The sequence below is a fragment of the Coloeus monedula genome (assembly GCF_965178545.1).
Source record: "Coloeus monedula genome assembly, chromosome: 1".
Classification (NCBI taxonomy): domain Eukaryota; kingdom Metazoa; phylum Chordata; class Aves; order Passeriformes; family Corvidae; genus Coloeus; species Coloeus monedula.
The window spans coordinates 158008444-158025641 of record NC_138781.1 but is presented as its reverse complement, the minus strand read 5'-3'; the positions used below and the strand labels follow the sequence as shown (position 1 = coordinate 158025641).

At 46.8% G+C, this 17198-nt stretch overlaps 1 protein-coding gene across 1 annotated transcript in view; it reads right to left on the bottom strand.

Moving 5' to 3' along the window:
* Positions 1-17198, bottom strand: part of ADGRB1 (adhesion G protein-coupled receptor B1) — a gene marked incomplete at both ends in the record, with an annotated part of 200630 nt that overhangs the window by 27573 nt on the left and 155859 nt on the right. Inside the window, 3 exons of the mRNA XM_082297557.1 lie at positions 4210-4308; positions 9979-10064; positions 13730-13796. Of these exons, the coding sequence (XP_082153683.1) occupies positions 4210-4308; positions 9979-10064; positions 13730-13796 (252 nt within the window). The remainder of the gene's footprint in view (positions 1-4209; positions 4309-9978; positions 10065-13729; positions 13797-17198) is intronic.

The window sequence follows — 17198 nt, the reverse complement described above, 5'->3', positions numbered from 1 at the left end:
ACACAGGATATGCCAATAAAGACGTAAAGGGCCATTAGAAAGGGCAAGGTGATCAATCCTTGTCATTACCCAGCCCTGACAGAGCAGCAGCAATGTAAGTTAAAGAAGCAGCAGAAGGAAAAAATCTCTTTGTAATTCAAAACCTGCTCCTGGAGAGGAGCTCTGAAAAGGGAATTGGACTCATAATGGATGGCTCCTTAACACCAGTGGTTCTGCTGCAGGAAAATCACAGTGCAGGGATGTGCTTTATTTATTCTCTCATGCTTTTCTGCTTCTCTGACTTGCATTCACAGAATTACAGAATCATGGAATGGTTTGGGCTGGAAGGGACCTTAAAAATCATCTAATTCCACCCCACTGCCATGGGCAGGGACACTTTTCACTAGACCAGGCTGCTTACAGCTCTATCCAACCTGGCCTTAAATGCTTTTTAAACACTTAAACACTGTTCCTCCCAAAAGCAAGAGTGTTGTCCCAATTTTAGGGACACTTTCAGAGCAAATCCCTGTAACTCAATGCCCATATAACCAAGACAGGAGACCTGTAACTAGAAAAGAGGGGGAACTCTGCTTGCTCTTCCCATGCACAGGGAAAAAAGAAACACCTGCTGTGATTTTTATTTTTCCCAAAAAGATGATTTGACTCCCAGTAGCTGCAATATAAATAATAAAATTAGGGGAACAGGAAATCAAATGCCTCTAAACTGCCCCGAGCAGCCTGATCTAGCGGAAAGTGTTCATAGTGGGGGGTTGGAATGAGATGAACTTTAGGGTTCCTCCCAACCCAAAGCATTCTGTGATGATTTTATAACACATGAGACAGGCAGGTGGGACCAGACTTCTTCATTATTCACCTTTAATAAAGGAAGGTGTTCTCTGAAAGTCCAACAAGGACTTGCAGGATCCAGGTTTATCCCCAGGTAAGGATAGGATTTCAAATTCCTTGAACCATGAGGACAACACTCTCCTGAGGAACAGTCTCCTTCCTAAAACCAGCCATGCATGGAAGTATTGATTCACATTAGTGCTGGAATTACAATACGGGCAGAAAATTTGACAACTAAGACTCCCTAAAAGGATGTTGAGCCAAGAAAAAGGACAAAACCCATAGATGGGAGATCTGACATGTGAATGCCTAAGGATTTAAGAGGGATGATGATGAGAAGGGTCACGAGGAAGCCCTGATATTGGCTCTTGGGTGGAGTGCCTGGAAAAATGTACTGTGCCAGGGCTTTAATCTTGGGCCAATCTCTGCCCACTGGTCAGAGCCTCATAGTTCATATTTCCAATGAGCTGCTTGGCAGGAATTCATAAAATCATGGAATGGTTTGGGTTGGAAGGGACCTTAAAGGTCATTTAGTTCCAACCCCCTGCCATGGGCAGGGACACCTTCCGCTAGACCAGGTTGCTCCAAGCCCCATCCAAGCTTGCCTTGAAGACTTCCAGGGATGGGACATCAACCTCCACCCATCCATCCACCCATCCATCCATCCATCTGTCCATCCACCCATCCATCCACCCATCCATCCATCCATCCATCCAGCCACCCACCCATCCACCCATCCATCCATGCATGCATCCAGCCACCCATCCATCCAGCCACCCATCCATCCACCCATCCATCCATCCATCCATCCATCCATCCCTCAGCACTCCCTGGCTCTAAGAAAGCCCCTGAGATGCATTTCCCATCTCAGATAAAATAATTTTCACAGGTAGAAAAGACAAATTAATTATAAAGCAACATATCCCAGGCTGAGGGCGCCCTACAGGCAGCCATAAACAGGAGGAAATGTGGGAACAGAGGTCTTCCTATGGAAAAACCTGCTCAGCATCTTCAGCACAGCCTAAAGGGAAGGATTTATTTAACCCACACCTGCCAAGTCAAGCTAACCCCTAACAGGTCACAGATATCCAAAGATTTCCATTTATCACTCCCAGGTCAAGAAATCACAATTTCCAGTATTTTTCTACTTCTGCCACTTTTCTCTCCCATTAGTTCACTCTGTTCTCCCTCCCTTACACATCCCCTTATCTGACCACAGATATCACCACAAAGATTTCCAAAAGCCAAGAAAAATGGGCTAAAGGATCAATTTCTCATTCCATGCTATCCCAGAAACTTCTGGAACCTATGAGAGGGAAGCTGGAAAGGGCATGAGCAACCCAGCAGGAACAAGGCAGGAACACCCTTGATGTGCTCTCCACCAAAAATTTATGGCTCAGTCCAGGCCAGAGAGGACCCAGGAATCCTCATGGCCTTTAATCCACATTTCAAGACTCCAAAACTGAATGGCAAAGCTCCTCCAAAGTCTGGGAGGATGGAGCCCAGCAGCAGGGTGGCAATGGTACGAAGCATCATCAGGGCCTGGCCTTTTGGAAAACCTCACAATAAATTTGAAGGAGAAAAAGCAGGAACAGTTCAGCTGCAGGATGAAGTGGATGTCAAGGGGAAATGAGTGAAATTATTCGTGTATTCCTCAGTGTTCCCTTTGCAAGGAGAAGAGCATGGGACACTTGAGGACAAACAACAAAATTGATACTGGACCCTGTCATCTGAGGTATCCAGTCTGCTGGGAAACAAAACATTAAAACATCCTCTTAACAAGAGCCCTCCAATTTCTATCAATCCACTTAAATTAAAGAAGCAGGATGAATAGGAGATCTGGCTTTCACATCCCTTTTTTTCCCCTCATTTGGAGATGAATCAGAATTTGTGATTTATCACAGAACAATGTCAGACACTATAGGAGAGGGACTTGAGACTCTTTAACTTTTAAAATTAATTTACTATGAACAGAAAGCCTCTTCTATTTAAGAGTCTAATTTATTAATAGTAAATCTTCTGCTGGTTTAACATTCCCCTGCAGTTACAGGAATCCAAAAAGCAGTGAGCTGCTCATTCCAGACTTGTGGTACATGCGTCTGGACCAATTCCATGTCACCATCTCAGCTGGGCACTGCTGAAAAAGGTGAATAAATGACCTTAGCAGTGAAAAATAAATCAGATTTTGTTCGGTTTTTCATTTCACTGAGAAAACCACAGAATCATAGAACGGTTTGGGTTAGAAGGGGCCTTAAAGAACATCTCATTCCAACCCCCTGCCATGAGCAGGGACACCTTCCAGGTGCACTTGAGCTTTGATTTTATCTTTCTACATTTTGAGATCTGGCACTCGGCTGCCTCTTTTAGTTCAGATTAATTAAAGGCAGGAATTTCTGAACTGCGAATGATCTGAGACTGTTTCCTTCACACGTTTTGCACGTATTAATTTAGACATCAAAACCAAAGTGTAGCATCACTTGCATGTGATACAGATAATAAAATTTCCAAAAGGGAAGGAAGAAAGACAAACCTTCCCTCATCGCTCTCCCTCCAACCTTAACCTTTGGGAAAAAAGCCAACCACATAAATAGCAACAATTTCTCCAGCAGAACAAAGCTCTGGCATTATTTTATTCTATTTTATTTTTTTTTAAGCTAACTCCATCAGCATCTAAGAAGAGATTTAACAGCATTTGACTTTCGTAACTCAGAGCTATGAAACGCTTTAAGATTTGGAGAATTAATTCCAAGTGCTTTCAGGGGTCCAAAAGAGGCAGTCAACACTTATCAAATCAGACCTGCAGGCCTACAAGGTATTAAACTTAACTTTACCATTTCATAAGAGGAGAAAAAAAACCCACTTAGAAGTGATTCACCAACTCACTTAAACCACACTCAGTGCTCTGCAGCCTCTGGAGGAAAACACTCAAGCAAAAGATGGATTTTGGAGTCCCTGTCTACCACCAGAATTACTGGGAATCACATCTTTAAGTCTGGAACTCCAAGAACAGGGCATTAAACAAATACACAGCTTGCAACAAATGCAGAGTCCCTTTGTCTTCCATGGGCTGCTCACATGCTTAAATCTGAAATCTAGGCATGTCAAAAAGCACTTTTCAGGATCCAGCCCATCAGCTCCAGGGGTGTTTCAGGAGCCCTGCACTACTCATGGCCCACAGAATGAGGTCAGGGAGAGCTGGGGGATGTCGGGGAGGTGGGCAGGGACATGGGGAGAGAAAACAAACATGGGCTGGTGAGTGCAGGGAAATGGAAGAGGGAAATAAAAAACGAACTGAAAAGCGAAAATCAAAATGAAATTAAAAAGAAAAAAAAAAAAGAAAGTGGAAAGAAAGAAAGAAAAGAAGTTGAAATTAGAGGAACTAACATGGCGTTACTGGTGGCTGTGGCCGAAACTTCAGCAGAAGAAACTACTCCACACTTGGAACATTTGAGCGTCATGCCGTAAAGGGGCACTGCCATCTGACTGCAATTAAAACCAAAAGACTGAAACAAAACAAAACACTTCGCTCATGAGCACAAACGTCGAAAGGAAAGGGAAAGAGAAGCCAAAAAAGGGAAGAAGGAGAAAAGGGAACCAACCAACCATACCCAGTTTGGGAAGAGAAATGAAAGACAGGCAGGAATTAAAAACTCTCTCATCTGTACCACTCCAGATGCGGGGAATGAGGGGAATGGACAACTCAGAGACTTGTTGGTGCCGCTGGAGAGGGTGGAACTGTGTTGGTGAACGTTTTGCCAGATTCAGGGTGTCTGTCTCTGGCACCCACGGAAGAGAACCCTGCTCTCCCAGTCTCCACCTCCTTCTTTTTGTTTGCATTTTTTGGTTTTTTTTGGTGTTTTTTTTGAGAAATTGCTCTTTTCCTTCCTGGCCTTTTTGCTCCAAAACAAAAAAGGTGGCAGGGTTGTGCAGTAGAAGGCAAGAAGTAGGGCTGTGGGGGCTGTGCCTGCTTATCTTCTGTCCTAAAGCAATCAAAGGGATATTTTCACTTATTTTCTCTGATTGGGAGCTGGTGAGACCAGGACAGAGGCCACTCTTTGGTTGCTTCATCCCTGATGAAGGATGAGACTCTTTCATGTCCTGAAGTTAATCCTGAGCTTGGGTGTTTCCTCAGACCCCCAACCTGCCCTGAAAGGAACCGGACTGGCTGACTTCTTCTGAGACATTCCTTCTCTCAATCCTGTTCTGGAGCTGAAAACATCTTTGGGATGAACGCTGAGAATTATTCCCACCTGAAAACATCTTTGGGATGAACGCTGAGAATTATTCCCGACTGTCACTCCCATTTTTCCGGATGGGACCAACCACAGAACCAGTCCACTGAGGGCTGCTGGCATGAGGGGATCTGCTAAAGCACGTCCTGGGGATTTCTAGCAGCTGATGTGTGGGAACCCACCCATTCAGCTCTTCTTCCAGAGCCCAGGAGCCACATCAGCTTGGCACTGGCCCCGTTTCTTCCCAGAATCTGCTGATTGTGTGCACTCCCTGGTCTGCACAGATCCACACCCACAGCATATCTGGCCTGGAAAATGGGAAGGAGTCTGTAAAACATCCCCCAGACCCTCCTGCAGTGCCTAGCATCAGAGAATACATGAAATCCCTGCCAGAGGACAGCGGGTCTGTCATCCCTGGGGCGTGGTGGGGATGCTGCTGAGGGATGTTTGCCCTGACCAGGAGGGGTTTTACGGCCCTGCCCTGCCTGGGAGAGAGATCACTTCTTCGCTTTGGTGGCTCTCTGTTCAGTCTCACTGCAAAAAGACATCCTGATGAGCACCAACACAGCAGCAGCAGTGGGCCCAGTGGCCCGCTGTCAAGTGGCTATTGATTGGTCTTTTCATTAATTACAGGGACATAAGTCATCATTCACGTCCAGATTAATAACTAAGGCATCCCACAGAAGCTTTCAGACACAGAGGAAACTAGCTCCTGTGTCCATAAATAAATACTTTCCAGGAAGGATGGTGTAAATCCTGTGAGGACAATGGCTGAACCAAAGCTAAAGTGGGTCTGGAGAGGTGCTAGGTGCATGACCCTTTGAAAAAAAAAAAAAAAAAAGCTTATCCCCAAATCTATAAGCCACAAAGAACAGATAAGCAGAGAGACAGAGAGAGGCAGAGATAGGCAGCAAAAAGAAAAAAGTAGATTGACTTGAGGAATTTGATGGAAAACTGTACCAGAAAAAACATGAATGACACTGAATCACAGAGAACTGGCCAAAAGACCACTGTAACACACAACTGTAGCTGCTGTTGTGTGTGTTTATGCAGAAAGTTGCAAGCAGTGGGCACAGATGTGGATCCATTTATCTCCTAATTCATTCTGGTTGGGGGCATGAGGTTGTTAATATATTGAATTTCCGTAGCAGGTTTAGATTGGCGCCTGTGCATATGAAAGGGGAGCTAATGAAATAATCACAGTGAATAATGCCTTCATTCAATTTAGCTTTTTCTGCTTCCTAAGCATCCACAAACAGCTCATGGGCTCATCTGGTGTGTTCACTGGAGCCTGGACTTTGCTACCTTATATTAAGCAGTGCTTTCCACCATCCAGAGCCCGAAGAGCAGGAGCGCTGCTTCCAGCAGGAAGCATTCCCAGAGGAAGGGCAATCCCAATCCCTCCTATATTAATGGAGTTATCATCTTCCCAATCACTCTCTTCTCTCTGTGCTCTGACAGTGCAGCTCTGTTCCACCCCATCAGGACATTGTGATTATTGCACAGCGATTATTTCACACAAGGTTGTGGGGAAAACTCTTCTTGGGTGGTTTCTGTGACCAACAGAGATAAGAAGGAAAGGTCCTCAAGGGGGGACAGGGCTCCTGTGTCTCCCCAGGAGTCGCAGAGGAAGCCCAGAGAGATTAAACTCAGCTAAAATTAGCCTAAAATATCCCCTGTGGTCTCATTCTTCCTCCCTGCCTGCGTGAGCACACAAATGCTGCTGGAATAAACGCTGGCTGAATACATTTAAAATTAATTTTAAAGGCTCCTGACACTAAAATATTCATTTTTTGGGAGCACTCCCTTCAACAGAGCTCAAACACTGGTGGCCACCAGAGACCAATTCTGCTGGGATGGTTTTCTCCCATTTCCAGATGGGTTTTGGGGCAGTTGTGGCCTTTCTCCAGCTCTCCAGGTATTTGCACCCCATTCTCTACAGCCTGGTTTTGTGATCCACCTGTAAAGTCACTGCTATTAGAAAATCCTCATTTTCTGACAGATGTGACAACAATAATCACAGCAATTTCCACTGCTAACTACAGGGGCAGAATTATTGTGTCTCAGGTATTATTTCATGAGAACTGCTGGCACTGATGAATTTGTGACAACCGATCTGTGGCATGTGTGCTGGGCTCCTCTTAATATCCAACAGCTCTTTTTTTCCCTATTTTTGGGGATATTTTTTTTTACCCTCTTTAGAAATTGTTTTTGCAGCACTGAACCATACTTCTTGCCTCTGCTAAAGGAAACACAACATTTCTTTAGACCATCTCCTCAGATCCAGACATCTCCAAGGCCGTTACTCATTCTGATTTTCTTCAAATCTACCTTCCAACACGGTTCCCAAGCCCAGGCCAGAAGCGGAGAACTAAAGGGAAAGGGGCACCAGGACTCTCAAAAGTGCTCCCACATTCTCAGCAGGGGCACTTGGGAAGGGAGAACAAAACCACTGAGCACAGAGAAGGCTTAAAAGTGCTGCACACACACACACGGACACGAAAGAAGGGGGAAAAAGGAGAAAAGAAAGAAAAAACAAAGAACATCAGAAAAATGACTTTTTTGTTTGTTTGTTTGTTTTGTTGCCTCGCAGGTTTTGTTTTTAAAGCCCAACTCTGAGTGTGATCAATAACCAGCTGCTGTGTATTAAATAAGGTCACTCCATGTTTGGATTAGAGAGACTGAGAGGCAGTGACTCGCTGCTTTGCTAATCCAATAAACCATTTTATGGCAGCACTGACTTTCAAGTGCAATTATCCTGCTCCAGACCCTGCCTGGCAGCCTGGGTGTTTTCTTGAGTTCTCTCTTTGTCAAGAAGGCATCATTCGGAATGAAGCACTTGCTTGGTAGCAGCTGCTCAAAGCAATGCACCAAGGTCACTTCTTCACGTATTTTTCAACCCAGCAGCAGCTGATATCTCTGATCGTCCAAATCTCCTCGTTATCATGGCCATGGTACTGCTCAGGCACCAAAATTCCCCTTTGCTGCACCCAGGGACCACATTTCTTGTCCATGACTGTCCATTACACTGCTGATAAAACATGAGCCTGAACAGGTCCCTGTGTTTCTCACAGAATTGTTAAGGTTGGGAAAGACCTCCAAGATCGAGTCCAACCTTTGACCAAACCCCTCCATGGCCACTAAACTCTGTCACAAAGTGCCAGGTCCACTCATTTTTTGAACACTTCCCAGGAATGGTGACTCCGCCACTTCCCTGGGCAGCCTGTTCCAAAGCCTGGTCATCCTTTCAGTGATGAAATTTTCCCTCATATCCAATCTGAACCTTCCCTGGTGCAACTTGAGGCCATTTCCCCTTGTTCTGTCACTTGTTACCTGAGAGTAGATTCTGGTCCTCATCCTCACCACTCCCTATTTCAGGGCATTGGAGAGAGTGATGAGGTCTCACCTGAGCCTCCTTTTCTCCAGACTGAGGCCCCCCCAGTTCCCTCAGCTGCTCTGGTGCTCCAGACCCTTCCCCAGCTCTATTTCCTTCTCTGGACAGGCTCCAGCCCCTCAAGGTCTTTCCTGGAGTGCAGGGCCCAAAACTGACCCCAGGATTTGAGGTGCTGGATAAGAATTTGCCTCTACCCTGGGTTTTGCCTCTACCATTCAATTAAAAAACATTTCCACACAACGACTCCATAGTACAATGCCAGGAACATTGAACCTCATCCATATTATCCTCTGAGACTCAGTGGAGACCTTCTCCCTCCACTTTTACAGACAGAATATATCCATATATCCAGTGCTTTCTCCACCAGCCTCCAAAGGTTTCAGACTGCCCGTGGCCACGCAGAGGAACCAGAACATCTCCTGCTCTCCTCATTTCTTTGTAAACAACTTCTTCCTTCCAGAACACAGCTGCTACCCACAGTGATAAATCAAATTCCTTCAGTGGACACAGGGGAGCACAGATTGCTGCCTCTCCCAGCAGCAGGTAAGGACAGAGCTTCTCTAACTGCAACAAGCCAGGAAAGGCAGGGGGAAATAACACACATCAGCCAGGCTGACCTGTGCATCTGATGTGACTCAAGAGCGTCAGCCTGCTGTTTCCATCCCTTGCTTGCAGCAGGGCACAGCTCAGGGATAAAATCTGAGCAGGCTGCAGGCTCGTTCCTAGAAATGAAGGGAGAGGCTCTCATCCTGCTGGATGGCAAAATGGCCACTGCCAAGAGTTTGGGAGTAACCCAAGAGAGAGCCCTGCCCGGGAGCTGCTGCCCCAGCCCAACCCCTGGGAGACACCAGGGTGGAAAGAAATGTGGAGTCAGCTCTTTAATTTATACTCCAAAGGAGAGCAGGTAACACAAACCCTCTGGATTTGGGAATGGAGGCTGTGGAGAAGATAGAGAACCTCAGGTGGCGGCAGAATTTCTTCTCGCAGTGAAGGTTCTTAACTCACCACTCCTACTGCATCCATCTGCTGAGCTCTCCTCTGCTAGACCTCCAGAACCCTTCCCTTCCATCACACACCTTTGCTGTCCCTGGGACACCTGCCAGCCTTCAGACACGGCTCCTCTGTCACCCAGCTCTTGCCATGTGCCACACTCAGCAGTGCTGAGTCTCTCCCTGCTCCAGCCGCTGTCTCTAGGAGTTACTGACAAGAGTCACTTTGCTCTCCCTCATTTCTGGGAGGATGCATCAGCCTGGGCTGAAGCCATTTTAACAAAGAGATGAACTTTTATCATTCCTCCACAGCAGCACAGGGCTGCTTCACGGATTTTGTGTCCTGCTGCACTGAAGGACAGGGCAAAGAGATTAAATCAAGTGTGTTTTTTTCTTTTATTTTGTTTAAATATGGTTTTGCATTTTTTGTTTGCATCCCCAACCTCTTTTTTCACTCCTTGCCTGGTTATTGATCACAACCTTGGGTATTTTTGGGTTTTATTTTCACTCTTTACTTAGATGTATTGATAAGGCATACCCTGCCCGTTCCTTCAGTTTCTTATCTGTTATTCCATCTTTGGATACAAGTTTGTTAAAAACCAGAATGCCAATAACCATGTTCACCTGTCAAAAGAGAAACAACACACAAGTTTTGTTTTCAAGTGGGTCAGGTCAAACTCGGTGGCACAGAAGGGTTCCTCCCACAGCCGGGTCACACTTCTGCAGGCCACCACCCCTGGTGTCCCCTGTCCCCCCTGTCCCACCTCCCCTGGCCGTGCATCAGTGAGTTCAGGAGAGCAGAATGCAGCTGGCAGCACACCCAAGAGGTTGGAGAATCATTAAGATTGGAAAAGCTCCCCAAGATCACCAAGTCCAACCCTTAACCATGGAGCAGGAGAGACTGGGAATTTCTCAGATTGCTGCAGGGCTGCTTGAAGCCCAACTTTGCTTGAGGTCCAGCAAGGCAAACTCCAGGCACAACAACAATTTTTTGGGCTAATCCAAACAGAGTGGCCAGGACAGAGGACAGCAGTGGGCTGATACCAGCTGCTTCCCAAAGCACCTTCTGGAGCCTGTGCTGCCACAGCAGCAACATTAAGAGAATGCAGACAAGATGTCACAGTTCTTTCCTGGTGAAACACCACTGCTGCTCCCAAAGTAAGAGATGAAGGGGCACTGGAGCAGGTAGAAACATCAGCTGCTCAGGTGGGATATCTTGGGAGATATTGCAGATGGCACAGCACAGAGACTTCCCAAAAAAATCAGTGGGCAAAACAATTCCATGCAGTCCTTTTGTCTGTTTTCCTCAGGGTGAGAGCAGGGATGTCTGTGTCAATCAAAAATAAAAATCCACAGTGAAACACAGGCTGGACAGAGCTGAGGTCCTGCAGAGTGACCCCAAACTCCTCCCTGGGCCTTTCCAACTGCATCCACTGCTGCCAGCTGCATCTGCTTTACAAACCCCATCCGAACCTCAGCGACACGTTAGTGACACAGAGCACCACCCCCTGCGTGCAGGCCTGGCACTGATGGTGGAAAAAGGTGACATTCTCCTGGCTTCACTGTCAGTGGAGCAGCTGGTGGTGATAGAACCTTGTGGTTGATGCTGCTTTGCATGTGGGGCTTGCAGGGAAATGTTTTAAGGCCAAATCCAGAGATACATTCACGTGACTTTACGTGTTCATGGGTTTAAGAGATCCTTCAGAGGTGGTCCTAAGAGTCACCTGACCCAAAAGAAGGGACCAAGCCTCTGCCTAATTGCCTAAATCATCCTTGAAACAATGATCAGCCTTTCTGCTGGTCTCACCAGCTCACTGACGTGGAGTCCACAGCTGGGAATCCATGGAAAATCTCAGAAATTGTGGTTATTTTTGTGTGCATCAGCTGCTGGGTCTGTGGACAGCTGCGAGACCATTTCTAGAGTTCACCGTGGTATTGATTTAGAGAAACAACATTGGCAAGTCAGGCACAGTGACACAGCCAAGGATCATCAGGAAATCAAAGCCTGATTATTAGCTTGGAAAGCACTTTTAAATCACTGATCCTTCACCGTGGAGGAGGTTGGTGAGGGCAAGAGAGGTTTTTTCTTAAGGTGCAGCCAGGCAGGAGGAGAGATGGGGTTGAACTGTGGCTGGATCTCTCCTAGGGCTGGCCCAAGTGTGCATCCTCATTCCTATGGAGCAGGGGAGATGACAAAGAGCAATTCTGCACTGGTTTTAATAAAGAAATCAATCAATCAATCCAGTCCATTGATCACCACGATCAACATCCTGCTCTGATCCTGGCTCCACTTCTTTACTAGGTCAGGGATACAACATGGATATTCTTCTAATAACTTGAAAAGTAGCTTTACTTCTTTATCTCTGAGGTAACATCCAGAAGCAAAGCCCAAAATCTCAGATTCCTGGAGATATCCACTACCTGACCACTGATGACTCTGCCCTGACTTCATCCCACGAGCCTCTCCCTGCCTTCAGCCTGCACACAACTATCACCAGGCTGCTCCAGCTGGGCGAGCAAAACTGCTTCCAACAGCTCTGTGTTTGAGGTAGATGAGGATTTTTAAGAACAAAGGTCAACCCTTTATCCTTAAAACCTGCAGCTGTTCAGTGTCAGTGGCCTGAGTGCGGGGTGTGAATATTGCTGAAGCTGCAGGCCAACCACCTCTGGGGTATTACAACTGAGCTCATCCATTTGCAGGCTCCCATTTATAAAAAGGCTTTCCATGCTTCTCCTTCTCCTTCCCCAAGCTCTTTGGTGTCTCTACCAGGGCAACATTCTTGTGTCACCTTGGCCAGGAATGAGTCAGGGAGTCTGAACGAGGTGTGTAGCCTCTCTCTTGCTGCGGATCAGGGCCAGACACCCCCAGAGATGATTCACCACTTCCCCATATCAGCTGCAGGAACCACTATTTGCATGTGTTGACCCCTCTGTGAGGACATTTCATTTCCTCAGCTTGATGGTGAGGGAAAACTAAGCTGCCAAATGGAAGCGGGCTCCTGTGTCTTCCTCATGCATTAAAAGTGCTAAGGAAAAAGAGAAGGATCATGTCCCTTGTTGTTGGCACAACAAAAGCGAGGTGCTTTGAGGCAGTAGAGTGACTCTGGGTACTACCAAAGCTTCCTCCCTCCGAATCACTGTGTCACAACCCCACATGAAAGACCTCAGCTCACACCAGTTTTGATTTCCTGCAGAGGAGGGGCCACTGCTGGCTTTTCTCTTTGTCACCGAGATGAAACGATGGCACCAAGGTGGTTTGATGTGCAGTGACAGCGCTGAGAATAGAAGCAGCCTGAGCTTTTGTGGAGTTATTCTCCTGTAAACTCCTGCTGCAGGGCATTTCATCCCCCAGGCACTGCACGAAACAAAAGCCTGAACTGAAGAAGGAACTGTGAGTGTCAACAACCCCATTCCTGTGGGAATCTCCAGGGCTCTGGAGCCTCAGAGGGCATGAAGCTCCTCCACTGGATAAAACACTGGGCTGCAGAGAAACTGCAAGAAGACGTTGGAGCTCAAATATGGCTTTAAACCCATGGGAAATTGCTGCAGGAGGGGTTTCCTGGAGGAGCAGCAGTTCTCAGATTCTTTCAGCCCTGAGGCTTCTCATGGCCAGTGAGGCTTCAGCAGCAGGGAAGGAATGTCACCTCTTGAGTGACAGCTTAAACTCAAATAATAATTGACCAAGATTGGTGTTGGGGCTGTGTTGGAGCCAGGGGTGGTGGGACAGGAGAACAGAGTCCCACCATGCAGGAGCTGGAGTTCGGGAATATTCACTTTAGCCTTGCCATCTCTTCAAATTCAAAGCCAACGTGACATGTTTAGGGTCAGAAGGGACCCCCTCAGCACTGACTTGAAGATCTGGATTTCACCTGCAAACAAGGACGCTGCTCACATGCACTGGCCTGGGATGGACCAGGAATAAAAGCTGGCTGTGAGGGCACAGCCTGGCCTGAAAACCAGCAGGAACAGCATTTTCTGAAGGAGTCAATGTCAGAGTTTTCCACCATCATCCTGCACTTCCATCCAGAGCAAAACCAAAGTAAAGCATGAATCAGCTGTTAGGGGGCTCCAGTGAGAACAGAGGTGGAAAGCTGAGAGCTGAGGCAAATTACATTTCAGAATCAACCCCATCCCAAACTGCTGGCTTTGCTCGTTATTCCTGAAGGAGAAAGCTCCTCAAAACACGAGTGGAAATAAAGAGGGGCATTCTTGGGTTGAAAGAACAAGGAAATTGCTATAAGATATAGAGGGAAAAAAAAAAAAAAAAGCTTTCAGACAAGCTCAAATACCAAAACGACAGCAGCTGCCGGTCCCACGAAGGCATAGAGGAGTCCTCCCTCTAACGACAGCCAGCAGCTGGAAAATGAAGAGAGAACAGAAAGTCACCCAGTGGCAAATGTCCCCAAGAGGCACACATTGGCTTCTTCCTGCAGAGTTCAGCCTGGGAGGTGACACCCAATGGCAAAAAAAAAAAAAAAAAAAAAAAAATCTCAGACTTTAAATCAAGCAAGTTTTGCTTCCCATTTCTCCTGAACTTGCATAAAAGCTCCTCTGCCTGGGGAGCTGCCCGCAGGATGGCATTTGACAGGGGAATTCATGCAAAATGAAGGAGAGTGCTCTGTTTCAGACCAGGTCCTGGAAGCAGCTGGAGCGTTTTGCTGGCAAGACGATGCTCTTGTCCTACTTACTCAGGAGAAAGAACAGAAAGAGTGGAAATTGTCCCTTCTTATTTGCTGACCCCTGTGTCTGCCAGGGGCTCAGGTCCAGGGGTGCAGGACATTTCTTCCCTCCTTCTGAGATTGTCCCCATGGGGAAATTTAACAACACAGCAGTGAGGTGGGAATTCACAGCATTCCCTGAGTCAAATTCCTTAAAAAATGAGCTGAATGTGGTGTGTGGTGTCTCTTCTGGAAACCAGCTTGTTCCTTCTCCCTCACACCACGTAATCTGAGAAGGACACCTCCCTTCTGCACTGACCAGATGTGGAATTTGGGCTCCTGAACTGCCTGGTGCTTTCTCAAACTGAGGGAGCTCATTTGAGACCTCTTGGTTGAGGCCCTGAAGTGTCCAAGGCCAGGCTGGATGGGGCTTGGAGCAACCTGGGATTGTGGAAGGTGTCCCTGCCCATGGCAGGGAGTGGAACGAGATGACCTTGAAGGTCCCTTCCAAACCAAACCATTCTGTGATTCTTTGTTTTTCAGGTTTGACTGTGAAGTCAGGAAGGAAACACTTTTTTTCCCTGTGAGAGGGACTGAGTCCTGCCAAAAGATGAGCAGAGCACTTGTGAAATCTCCGTCCTTGGAGACATTCAAAAGCCACCTGGGCACAGCCTCCACGTGTTCCTGCTTGTGCAGGTGGTTGGACCAAACAAATGCGAGGCTCTGTGACAGCCATGACCATCCACAGCAGCACTGGAGCTGAAATTCCCATATTTTTTTGGTGGGAATCCAGCAATTCAGGGCATGGACACACAAATTAGGCACTCCAGGGCAGGAGAGGATGGGAATTTACATTGTGTCAGCAGCCCCTGGGAAAGTTTGCATGCTTTGACAGGGCAGAACCCTGGAGAAAATGTGGGATGGAGTAATCCTGTTTCAGCAGGAAATGACCGTGCACTCAGCACAGGAGAAGGCAGGAAACCACAAAGGAGAGGGGACTTTCTCCAAGCTCTTAACTCAGCTCACCCTGCAGTAATTCACTTGCCTTGCCCTCAGCAAGATGCCTTCATTCTGCATCAGGAGCAAGCTGATTCCCCCAGGGGGAAAAAAAAAAGCTTTCTTGGAAATATTTCAGTTTTGTTGAACAGCCTCATATGTTTTTTTACTAATTCTGAGTTGAAAAAAATGGGTTTTTTTTCACCCCAAAACCATGGAATGTTTCTGGAAAGGCACCCCCAAAAAAGGGAAGTATTTCAAACTGAGAATTAATAGTAGGATATTCTGGTTTTCTCCAAGGTCTGAATCATGTTTATGTCTAAATTAAACCTGTAATGTGCTAATTTAATCAATTTTGATTTCTTCCTGATAGCAAGTTGCTCTGCCACAAGCTGTCTGAGAAGCTGTAATAATAAAATGAATAATCAGCTGAGGAGGGAGGGAATAAAATTGAAGCTTTGGAGCTCTGTAGTAATTGGAGGTCTCCCTAAATGCAAGAGGAGGGCTCCCAAATCCCAGGCCTTGTCCCAACCTTTTTATCCAACACTCTATCCTGATTTTTGAGATGTTTTTTATCAGTGTCTCTTCCAACTGGTGGGTCAGATGAAGAAATCTGACAGTCCTGCTCCGCAATTAGTGATGAGGACTTGGTGCAAAGAGGGTTCTCATTCCTGTGCGGTCCCTGGGAGCACCAGGAACTGTGAAGGTGAGATCACACATCAGCGAGCACTGGCCCTGATCCCTTCTGACTGCCTGACCTCCCTGCCACAGCACTTCATCAAAGCATTTTCCAAGGCTGTCAGAGGTGCTGGCTGCCAGCAAGGGAAAGGAAAGGGTGAAGGAATATCCAAGAAACAGAACTGACAGCAACCCCCAGTCTAGTGGAGATGCTTTTAGCCTCGTGCCTACGAGGCACAGAAATATTTGCATTTCGCTAAGAGGTTCCCTTATACTTTCCGAGGGATCTCTTCAGTGATTTTTTAAAAATAAAATTATCACTGGAAGGGAGGAAAGTGAATGGTTTAACAATTCCTAAGCAGTGTTTCCTCGACTGACAGCAGCTCTTGTGTTCAGCACAAAAAGAACCTTTTTTTTGTGAAACATCTGATCCTTTTGTGACTCTGCCACAGCACAGATGGGAGGTGGTGGCTTTTGTCCTGCTCCTGGGAAGGGTTTGCTTCCACTGAGCCCTTTTTCACACTGCCCAGCCCTGCCAGCAACAGCTCTCACCTCAATCCTCTGTAAAATCAGGCAGCCCCAATATAATATTTTGAATAACTGAGACTACAGCTGGGAATCAGGGCAGTATTTATCCAGAGATTAACCCAGAAGCTGCTGAGATACCTGTGGGTCACAAAATGCAGTGACACTCCAGGACCCTGAGAAATCTGCTGTGCTCTCAGAAAACTTTTGATGGGCTCTCTTGTGGGGAAGGATGCGAGCTCCCAGCACCAGTGGCACAACCTCAATTATTCACTTCAAGCTTTAGGAGGTTGGTTGTGAAGCTTTAGAGGTCCAGAGGCAGTCCCTGGAGCACCGGCTAAAAGAAGAGTTATTATTCAGGCACTCAGCCTAAATCTAAGGAGGTGATCAGTGGCAGGTCCTTTAAACCTCTGGTACCCCTCAGACTTTCTTTGAGACTGGAAGTGCAGCCTCTACTCCACCCCAGCACGCTCCAAAAAGCTGCAAAATGTCCTTTCAAATGCAGTTCAGGCAAGAAAAGGGAGAAATCCTCTCCTACCCTCATGACAGCTGGAGAGTTGGAGTGTCCTAAGTACTAAGTAATAAAGCTTGAGTGAGTGGCTGCTGGGAATCACGACTCACAGCACAACACAGACACACCCCAAATCCTGCAGCATATTTTCAATTTTTAATCTGAACCTCTCTCTCTCTCCTCATCTTACGACTCAGTGGACCACTCTGGCCAGCTAAATGGTAAATATTAAATATACTACAAGCTCCCTAAACTCAGCACTGGCTCTGATCTCTCTGCATTAGAGCTTGGGGACATGGCCAAGCCTTTGATGGGACAGTTCTTGGTGGGACAGAGCCTCGTCCTGCTGCTCAGTTGTGTTTTTACTGTTAGAGAAAAACTTCATCCCAC